The sequence below is a fragment of the Temnothorax nylanderi genome, unplaced genomic scaffold, assembly GCF_030848795.1.
Source record: "Temnothorax nylanderi isolate EJ_2023f unplaced genomic scaffold, tnyl_v1.0 TNYL_tig0583_pilon, whole genome shotgun sequence".
NCBI lineage: Eukaryota > Metazoa > Arthropoda > Insecta > Hymenoptera > Formicidae > Temnothorax > Temnothorax nylanderi.
In genome coordinates this window covers 93,681-105,251 of record NW_027249645.1, presented here as the reverse complement: position 1 = coordinate 105,251, position 11,571 = coordinate 93,681, and the positions used below count along the sequence as shown (strand labels likewise).

Sequence of the window (11,571 nt, the reverse complement as noted above, 5' to 3'; positions counted from 1 at the left end):
ACAAAAGGAATTAGGGACAACCAATCAAGCAGAAAGAGAAAAAGTGAAAGCGGAGATTTTGAACAACAAAGAGGCTAGAAATGGAGGAAAAAAGGAGAAAACAAAGAATAATAGTAGGTGAAATCAAAAAAGACTTTGGAAAGGAAGAGGAAGGGGATGGCGCGTGAGGGGGATCAAACAAGATCAACCTCACAGCGTTTTCCCACAAATATAGAAGGTACATTCACTTTAAAAATAGTAGTTTGGAACTGCAGAGGATTCCAAGGAAAGAAGAACGAGATATACAAAAGAATACAAGAATATGACATAATGATATTGACGGAAACTAAAAGTAGAAAAGACAATATATTTTTCTCAGGATTTAAAACTTACAGTAAGAATAGTAGGGGAAACAGCGGTGGGGTTGCAATATGTGTTAAAGATAATATAGAATTTAAAGTAATAAATGGGTGGAATAATATTGACAATAATTTTGATGTAATAGGAGTAAGACTGATAAACACATTGAAGAAAATCAACATAGTAGCAGTATATAGAAGGCCAGGTGATACATCTGTTAGGGCATGGGAAGGTATTTTCAAGTATGATAGTAAGGATTGTGAAACAATTATAGCGGGAGACTTTAATGCACATCATACTCAATGGAATTGTTATGATATAGACCAACAAGGAGAGAGATTACAAGAGTTAATGTATAATCATGAATATATCTGCATCAATGAAGACACAGTCTCAAGAGAGGGAGCGATAGGACAACACTCAAATAATTTGATTTAATCTTTACTACACCAAACCTGAGCGACGTGATGGAGTACGGACAACATGAAGATACGTGGGACTCAGACCATTACCCGATAGAGATAAGGATAACAACAGAAATTGAAGATTATAAAAAGAAAACAAACAGGTTTTCAACAAAAAAAACAAAATGGAAGGATTATAATTACGCAATGAAAAAAATAGTAAAAGAAAATAAAGAGACGTTTAATAATATACTAGTGGAAGGTGCAATCAACAAAGAAGAAAAATACAAAACATTTATAGAAACAATTAAAGCAACAATTAAAAGTATTACAGAAAATTTTCGTTCAACAGAGAAGACAGATGATGAAGATAAGGAAAAAAAGAAGAGAAAAATAGACAAACAAAGAAGAAGGAAAGTTACGTGGTGGGATGCAGAATGTGATGAAGCAATAACAAACAGACAGAGAGCATTGAAGAATTTTAAAAGAAAGAAGGATACACACTCGTTAGTACAATATAATAAGAGAAAAGCAGAAGCAAAGAAAATCATCAACAGGAAGAAGAGAGAAAGTTTTGACAATTTCTGTGCATCAATTAACAGATTTACCAGCCCAACATATGTATGGAATACTATGAGAACTTTCAAAAATGTCAAGAAGAAAATAAATTGGAATAGCTGGAAACATAAAAACAGGGAAGAAGAAATTAGAAAGGAAATCGAGAAGCTAGCTCCACCAAGTGTACAAACGGCAATGGAGGGTCAAGAGGGAGAAAGATACAAGGAAGCCAGTGTGGAAGATAAATTCACCAAGGAAGAATTAAAAAGAGCTTTAGAAATGATTAGAAGAAACTCAGCTCCAGGAAGAGATGGAATAGAATATAAAATGTTGAAGGATATGACGGAAGAAATGGAGGCTACACTGCTAAGTATATGTAATGAAGTATGGACTACGGATTGGTTTCCGGAAGATTGGAGAAAGTATCAGACAATGTTCATCGACAAAGCAGGCAAGGAGAAGGTGAGACCGATAGCGTTATCATCATGTGTGGGTAAGGTAATGGAAAGAATGGTGAATGAACGACTGGTCTGGTGGGCGGAACACGATGACAAATTGGCGAAAGATCAAAACGGATTTCGAAGAGGTAGGTCATGTGCAGAAAATCTGGTCAAACTGTCCACAGATATAAGAAATGGTATTTATAAACATCAATATATTTTAACAGCCTTTCTAGATGTCTCATCAGCCTATGACAATGTAATATATAGTATATTAATGAAAAAATTAAAGAAATTGAATTGTCCAAAGAATATTATGAAATTCATAGGCAAGTGGCTATATTATAGAGACACAGAATTTATTATTAGTGGACAGGAATCAGAACATCGTAGAGTATACAAAGGGCTCCCTCAGGGAGCGGTACTCAGCCCGTTACTATATGCTTTATATACATGTAACATAACAGATAAGGAGGGAGTAGAATACGAATCGGTGCAATTTGCAGATGATATAGCGGCGTATGTTATTGGACATAATAGAACAGAAAATAAACGAAAACTGGAAAAGGCTGTTAATAGTATTAACGAAAAACTTATAGAATTAGGATTACAATTAGAGCCTAAGAAAACAGTATTAGTACAATTTTCTAAGCATGGAGGCTGTGATAATACATATATAGAAGTACAAAATACTAAGATATATGCCCAAAGAGAAGCTAAATTTCTGGGTATATGGTTAGATAGTAGACTGGATTTCCATAAACAGGTACAAGAAACTAAAGGTAAAGTAACTAAAGCAAACTCATTGATGACATACCTTAACAAGAAATCTAAAGGGATGGAAGTAAATACAGCTTTGATGTTGTATAAGAGTTTGATAAGAGCAATAACGGATTATGGAAATTTTGTTTACTTTCCAAAAGAGCAAAATCAAAAATTAAAAATGGAAAGAACTCAATATTTAGGAATACGAACAGCGTTAGGTTATCGAAACAGTACACCAAACAATGTGATAATAGCAGAAGCAAAAGTTACACTACTTAGAGATAGAGCGGAATTATTAGCAAGGAACTTTTTGAGTAAGATCAGCATATATGGAGATGAGGAAATGTGCAAGAGGATAGAAGAATTAACACACAATGAAGATTTTGCAAGATATAAACAACCAATACACCAAAGAAGTATAATAGGAGAAGCATGGAGAAGAATAAAATGGTGCAGAAGGAAGATGGGACCAAGAAGAAAATTCGAGATATTTGACATGGATTATAGCACTAATACAGATTACATAGAAGTAGACCTGGATACAGGATACTACAGAAAGAAGAAAGGTACCACTGATAGACAATTAATGGAGAAGGTCAAAGAAAAATACAACCTTGAAGAGAGATACACGGTGATATATACGGACGGATCCAAGAAAAAGAACGGAAAATCATTAGGGGCCAGTGTCGTCATAGAAGAACAAGAACTGGCATACAATATCAGCATCCCGAAGAATTGTTCGACATTCACGGCAGAGGCGATAGCGATAAAAGCAACAATGGAAATAATGGAAAATGAAGCAGAGAATAGACCTAAAGATATAGTGATCTTAACGGACGCGAAGGCGGTTCTACAAGCATTGAAGAATAATCATCTAAATGTTTATAAAAATAAATACATCAATGAAATTAGAGAAAGACATTTTAGATTGATTAAGGTAAAAATGAAAAGAATAATATATATATGGATTCCCGCACACATAGGGATAGTAGGAAATGAGATGGCGGATAAACTTGCGAAGGAAGCAACAGAGGAAGAGGAGGACGAGACGATAGAAGTACCACTACTGGATTTTCGTCAAGAATTTAGAAGAGAAATCTGGAATAAAACACAAGACTCATTGATTAAAGACGCTAAATATAAGGGGATTTATTACTTTAAAAATTTCTATAATAGAAAAAGGAAGAAACCATGGTTTCATAAAATGAATGAAGAAAGATATTTTATAACATTGATTAATCGACTGAGGAGTAATCATTTCAACGTCAACGAGTCGCTGGCAAGAAAGGGGTATATAGAGGACGCCAGATGCGAGTGTGGAAACGAATGCGAAAGTATCGATCACATAATATGGAGATGTAACAAGTATGATGAGGAGAGGGAGAGACTGGACAGAGAACTGAGGGCTAGAGGAATAACAGAGGAAATAGATGTAACAAGAATATTAAGAAGAAAGGAATGGATAACCATTAGAAGTGTCTACAATTATATCAAAAGAATAGGAAAAATAATATGAAGAAAAACACAGATAAGAAGGTCAAGCAACGTTGTGCTACATAACTCCGGGGCGGAGTTGAAGGCACTTACTCTCTCAACCGAGGGAACCTCCAAAAAAAAAAAAAAAGAGACACGGTAGTACGCGCGGAGCGAGACCGACCGTGACTCTTTACGCGACGCGACGATTAATTCAAGGTAATTGTTTTATTATGTAATTATCTCCTATTCTATATATTACTGTTACTTATTTTACTGTTTACTACGTTTACGCGAGTGTTTACATACAGGTTAACCTATACTATATTATTATATATTGACGGCAGGGAACTGATACTGAGATCAATCAATCAAGGAGTTGACGGCAGGGAGCAGGGAGCTGATACTGAGATCAAGGAGCCTGTTCACACGAGGCGCGATTGCGGCCGCACGTTAACGTTTGCACGAGCCGCACGCTGTCGCGAGGTAAGGTGCGACAACGCGCGCATACGCGCGTACGCGAAACGGTAGTAACACCGTAATCGTGCCGGCGATATACTGAATTTGAATTGCTTCGTGCTTATCTGGAGATTTCGTATCCCTACATCGTGTTACCACCGCTGCCGGAAAAGAAGGTTCTCTACGCTTGGCAGAAAGTGACGACTGACACGTTCGATCCCGACTTCGTTGATCGCAGAAGAGCTGGACTCGAGGTACGTTTCCGATTTGCAATTATAACAGTATCGTGCGATGAATGTTGTACTAACCTCAAAGTCGGAGCATCCTTGCTCACCGCTACGGGATCGACGTAAAGTTTTAGCGGATTTTAATCTTCCGAATTAGCGTCGGAACAATATTAGTCTTCCATTATCTATTGCCTCACAACTTTTCGATTTTAATATTCTGTAGCTGTATAGTTATTTGTACACAATCGTGATATTAATATACATCAGATTGTTCATGTTTTTGTGCTGTTACAGTTCTATGATTTAGAGGAACTGTTTCGTAACGGTGGCCCCGTGCCAGATACAAATTACATATTCCTGGGAGATTTTGTCGATCGGGGCTAGCTTAGAAACGTTTACTCGTCTGCTCACACTTAAAGCTAAATGGTCCGACAGGATAACGTTACTACGCGGTAATCACGAAACTAGACAAATCACGCACGTTTATTTGGATTTTACGGTAAGTGCGCAACGATACTTTCTTTTCTGGGCTTTTTTTATTTGTGTATAATAAAGCTTTGATTTCATTGGTCTCTTCATTTTCTGTTCTAGATGAATGCCAAAACAAGTACGGCAATGCTAATGCGTGGAAGTACTGTTGTAGGGTATAACTCCACTTTTGATTACGCTCGAATAAAATTCTGTTTTAGTTAATTGATGAACAGGTTCTTTGTGTACACGGTGGATTGTCTCCAGCTATTAGAACACTAGATCAAATTAGAACGATTGAAAGAAATCAAAAGATTCCACACAAAGGTATTAATTGTATAAAGTGATATGTCATTGCAAAAGTTACATAATAATTAAAAGTTACATGACTGGATATTTACTGTTATTGTACAATAATAATACAATAATAATAAAATATCGTTGCTTAATTGCCATATTACAGGTGCTTTCTGTGATTTGGTCTGGTCCGATCCAGAAGATGTAGAAACATGGACAGTAAGTCCGCGTGGTGCAGGCTGGCTGTTTGGCAGCAAAGTGACTTACATGTTCATGGAAGTGAATGATCTTAAACTCATCTGTAGGGCGCACCAATTAGTTCAGGTAGGTATGTCTTTGCTCAAATATTTATGTCGCAGATTTTTTTAAATATCTCGGAAGTATGTATTGATGACGCATATTTTTATCATGCAGGTTATAGGTACATGTTTAATGACAAACTCGTCACAGTGTGGTCGGTCCCAAATTATTGTTATCGATGTGGTAACATAGCTAGTATCATGCAGTTCACGACAGTGGATCAGAGATCACCAGTGCTGTTCCAGGCAGTGCCTGATTCCGAGAGAGTAATCCCACCTCTAATGCCCACTCCGTACTTTTTGTGATCTATCTTAAGTGGCTCATCTGTACGAATGCGGAAGAGAAATGTCTGTGTCTAGACTCTACGGAATCACATGATTTGATTGGCCGGATCCAGGCTGGTACCATGACGGACCCACACATTCATGAGAATATATCATTGATTATATACATATTACTTTAGAAAATTTTGATTCCCTTAAAAGAAATTATTTGATGCGTTCTACGATCAAAGTACGATACTTAGAGAGGACTGAATTGTCGTGTGATTGATCTTATTCAGGGAATGTTCTTTAGATTTTTTAAGAACTTTATCAGGTTTTACATGTTGTAAAGTTAATTACATGTTGTAAAGCTAACTTTTATATATCTACATAGTATCTGCCATTGCATCAGCCTGATTTTTGTAGCTCGAGAAAAAAAAAGAAAACGATATTTTGCATCAGAGCAAATGTGAACATCCTGTGGTATAGACGCTTTTGCTGTCTACTATGTACATTCTGTAGAGCATTCATATCTCAGAGCAGCATTCTGGACTTTAATGTTCAAAAGACTAAGAGCTTTTAAATAATTTATGAGCGCGAATAACGCAAATAGTCCAGTGCTGTGTGTGAATATAAAAAGAAAAGAAAAGAAAAGAAATATCACGTTTAAACATTCCGGCAAAAAGTACACTCTCTGAGTACAGTAAATGCTTCTCTGACATTACAATCGTTGTGCGTAGAATTCAGATTTATTAAAGCGTGAGCATATATAGTACTGTTAAGGTCTTCCTGAACATATAAATGATCTGTTGCTGGTTTAGGTACTGTGTGTGCTGCGTACCGTTCTTTTTTCTTCTAAATGCGCAATCGGTGTTCTTAGCAAGAATCGTAAATTCGGCTCTTTTTCGCCGAAGTACAAATAGCGTGTAGCAGTAGCCAAAGTTTTCCTGCTTAGGTAAGGAAATCCGATAGCGGGATCGTTATAGCATCTGTAGAGAGTTGTCTTATTATTTTTATGCACATGGCATTTTTTTACGCTTAATTTTAAGAAATTCCGAGCTCAAATATTGTCTTTAAACTACCTTGACACACATTAATGTTCTTTTCAAGAAAGATATCCACCGTTCGTTCGTCACACACACTTCTCTCTTCTATATATATATATATATATATATACATATATGCCAAATCGCTGACGTATTGAATAATCGTAATTAGCTAATTGTCATAAGTTCATTAATGTAGGGAGCAACTTGAAAAGAAAAAAAACCGAGACCCTTAGCAATGTGCCTCTAAATTAATAAGCGTTTGTGTAATATAATGATACGATATTGATATGACATAATTATTGGAAATGCACCGGCCATTGCGTATCATAAGCCTGAATTCTGACCATCGATTTTTGCTAGCTCACGATAATTCCTAAGCGATCACAGACCCGACAAATATGGCATTGACATTGTGGCACAGGCTGTCAAGTTGAGACTACTCTATTTTGAATTTTGTGATATAGACCGAAGGAGGCGTGTGCAATGGTCATGTCGATGTTTATAACGACTCTCCTTGTCGCACCATTCGAAGAGGTGTTTTGCGAAGACCCGTTATTCCAAGAAATGTAATAAACTTTTGAACAGTGCCTTCAGAACTATAACACGACGGTCTACTAGAAGTATAAATGCTTTCTTATTCTATTTCATAAGCCTTCCGCTATTGTTTTGGAACGAGCCTTTGCTTTTTCGCGAAACTTTTCTACGATATTTACGTTTTACGATTTTACTACCTTTTAGGTCTACTCTTACAATTTTACATCACGCGCGCGCGGTATATTCTCTATTTGTACTACATATTATAACGTACAATTACAATTGCGCGATACTTTACGCGAGTAATGTATTACATAAGGTAGAGAGGAGCGCATCTAGAACGAATTGGGACACGGAGCTTGCGTTACAAACTCGACTCGCTACATTTGCAGCCTCCGAGTCGTGAAACGGTTTTGCAACGACGGGAACGCCCTACGTGCGGTACGGACCCTGGTGGAAATCTTCTCATGGGTAGGCAAAAAGGGTAGGCAAAATTATAATTCTTTATATTTTAATTAGTAACTTCACTATCAATTTATTTTGTAATTACGCATTATAAAGATATTAATTAAAAAACAGACACATTAAAATAAACTACAGCGATAAACAATATTACACATTGATCTTTCATTACCCTGGTGGAAATCTTCTCATAAGTAGGCAAAAAAGGGAAGATACTCATGGGGAGAATTGGGACTTTTTTGCCTACCCATGAGAAGATTTCCACCAGGGGATATCATTAGAAATCCTTAAAAAAAAAGAAAAGAAGTATTAGCCTCTGTATCTATTGGGGTGTTCGCGGCGTTTCGTTTACCGGAATGCCTCTGTCTGTGATCGCTTTAATCTTATCGAAGTGTCCAAGCGCTTGCGGCGACTCGATATTAATAATCGGTAAGCTCGCGAGAGAGAGAACAAATAAAGACAATTTGCAAGATAAAAATAAAATAACGAAGACTAATTTAGCTTAATGTGCTCCGTGCGGGAGCTTGAACACTGCGCATAATCCTTAAAGATCTCACAGGTAGACACCATTTTAAAACGATCATCATGTACCTTGAAAGTATAGACTTTGTTATGTTAATGTAATGAAGAACGTCTGTAATAAAAATGCGCAAAAAATCGCACTTGATCGCATTGTCAATAATAGAGAAGAACACGATCGCATAGTGCAGACCAAACGCTTTGGACCAAACGCTATGGTACATGAGCATATTTACAGTTCGAAGACCAAGAGGCAGAGCCGCGGGGATACGACGACAAGAAGAAAGATGTCGTCAGCTAACTACCATTGGGGTAGACGAGGCAGAAGACCGAGACAGTAACATAATTATTTTTAAGCCGTATTTTTAAGCAGTAATATAACCCGTCAGTATTATATATTCGTACCTCTGACCATACACATATGAACACACACATACAAAGTGAATATGTGAATATGCTACGTTTCTTATACATACATGAAAACATAATTGCTAAATAAACATTTAATAAAACTATTATATTGTTATTTACTTCATACTTACCAAATCAAGTTTTATTTAATATGTATAATCTATTGTAACTGTAAATAAATTTATTATTTACTGTATAATTAAATGCTGGTACATTCAAGAAATTTGTAATTCTGACCTGGATTTATATCCTGTCTAAACTACACATGTATGTTTAAATTGATGTTTTACCTAGTTATTGCACCAATAATGTTTAAATAAATCGTAGCTTTAGTTTTTAACGCAGGAAAAGAAAATTTAACGTTTAAGCGCTAACCAATGTTGATGCATTTTTCTGAAGAAATACTTACATATTGATTTTGTTGCATATTCGAAATCTAAAATCCGAGCATGCTAGAAGCACTTTCATTATCTTCAATGTGTCAGGTATTTTAAAAGAACACTAAATTTATCTTTAAAAATAGGCAAAATTCAAGCAGCTGTAACTTTGTTAAAAACGAATAAAATTTAAATTTAAAAAAAGGATTTTAAAGCTTGAAATCTCTACTTTTGAAAGTTTTTATCGTGGATTGAATAAGAAATGAGCATTTTGACTTTGATTGCTCATAACTTCCTTAAAAATCATCGTATTGCAATTCAAAAAACAGATTCTTAAAGCTGAAACTTTGCTTTATTGAACGGTATAATTGCCAAATTTTTTAAAATAACAAATAGACATGATACAAATGGATGAAAATAATGTAAATTATTTTTAAATGCAGAGTACTTAAAAGTACAAAAAAACATAAAGAATAAATTTGTTTTATTTGTATCATGTCTACATGTTATTTAAAAAAATCTATTTTCTTAGAAATAATAGTCTGTAACACCTTTAGCTTTACAATCTGTACATACTGTTTGTAAGATATATTCTTTATAAGACTAGTTAGAAGAGGATGCGTAACACTACAAAATGCATGATATCAGTACAAAATTACCTTTTTCAAAAAAGGTAAAAAAAGGGCGCCAAGTACACGCGTGGTTGTTACCTCGGAAAAAAACCAAGTGGTAGTATCATTAATTTTATCTCACAAAATTGTCTCACAAAAATTGTCTCACAAAATTGTCTGACAAAAATTGTCTCACAAAATTATTAAATTACAAAATTGTTACTTTATTCAATCCAAGTGATATCTATCTCGAAAAAACCTAAATAACAAGTGGTATCTATTTAAAAAAAAATATGTGAAATCTTTTAATACTGCGCCAATTACAAAGAGAGAATATATATATATATATATATATATATTACAGGTATATTACAGGTATATATATATATATATATATATATACCTTATAACAAAATTATTATTATATCACGAAATTGCGTTACCAAACTCAATCCAAGTGATATATATATTTCAAAAAAATATATGAAATCTTTAAATTACGCCAACTACAAAGAGAATATATATATTGCTTTGAAAAATAATTGTAGTGCAACTACTCTTAAAAATAAAACAAAATTGTGTTACCTAACTCAACCCAAGTGGTATGTATCTTTGTATTCCTGAGGATCTTTCTATCAACCCAAGTGGTAGTAGTTTTAATTCTCCTTGATAAAATTATAATATTACAAAGAATCATTTAATCATTTTAATCACAAAGAATTAAAGAGGTAACATTATAAAATAAAAATATTTAATTAAAATAAAATAAAAAAATTTTTCTTGTAAAAAACTTGGCGCTGCTTTTTTAAAGTCTATCCAGACAAATTTGCATCGCGCATAAACATAAGCGTAAGAAATTGATTGGTTCAGATATATGTGCAAAAGGAAATAGACCAATCTATCTCTTTATGCATATGCTTATGCACCTATGCAAGTTTGTCTGGTTTAACCTTAAAAAAGCAGCGCCAAGTTTTTTACAAGAAAAATTTTTTTATTTTATTTTAATTAAATATTTTTATTTTATAATGTTACCTCTTTAATTCTTTGTGATTAAAATGATTGAATGATTCTTTGTAATATTATAATTTTATCAAGGAGAATTAAAACTACTACCACTTGGGTTGATAGAAAGATCCTCAGGAATACAAAGATACATATCACTTGGGTTGAGTTAGGTAACACAATTTTGTTTTATTTTTTAAGAGTAGTTGCACTACAATTATTTTTCAAAGCAATATATATATTCTCTTTGTAGTTGGCGTAATTTAAAGATTTCATATATTTTTTTGAAATATATATATCACTTGGATTGAGTTTGGTAACGCAATTTCGTGATATAATAATAATTTTGTTATAAGGTGTATATATATATATATATATATATATATATATATATATATATATATATATATTCTCTCTTTGTAATTGGCGCAGTATTAAAAGATTTCACATATTTTTTTTTAAATAGATACCACTTGTTATTTAGGTTTTTTCGAGATAGATATCACTTGGATTGAATAAAGTAACAATTTTGTAATTTAATAATTTTGTGAGACAATTTTTGTGAGACAATTTTGTGAGATAATTTTTCGAAACGTTGTGAGTTTAAATATAT

General features: G+C 34.1%; 1 protein-coding gene across 3 annotated transcripts; it reads left to right on the top strand.

Moving 5' to 3' along the window:
* The first annotated feature begins 204 nt into the window (after positions 1–204).
* Positions 205–9,072, top strand: LOC139784088 (uncharacterized). 3 transcript variants are annotated; one of them, XM_071723252.1, is made up of 8 exons: positions 205–4,198; positions 4,327–4,465; positions 4,570–4,692; positions 4,960–5,164; positions 5,257–5,460; positions 5,597–5,754; positions 5,845–8,060; positions 8,796–9,072. In XM_071723252.1, exon 1 carries the CDS (start codon positions 807–809, stop codon positions 4,020–4,022), a length of 3,216 nt encoding a protein of 1,071 aa, XP_071579353.1. In that variant the 5' UTR covers positions 205–806; the 3' UTR covers positions 4,023–4,198; positions 4,327–4,465; positions 4,570–4,692; positions 4,960–5,164; positions 5,257–5,460; positions 5,597–5,754; positions 5,845–8,060; positions 8,796–9,072. The 3 variants fall into 3 exon arrangements, with proteins under 3 accessions (XP_071579353.1, XP_071579351.1, XP_071579352.1); XM_071723250.1 differs by having other exon boundaries at positions 4,327–4,692; XM_071723251.1 differs by having other exon boundaries at positions 4,327–4,692; positions 5,597–5,758.
* Positions 9,073–11,571: the final 2,499 nt, after the last annotated feature.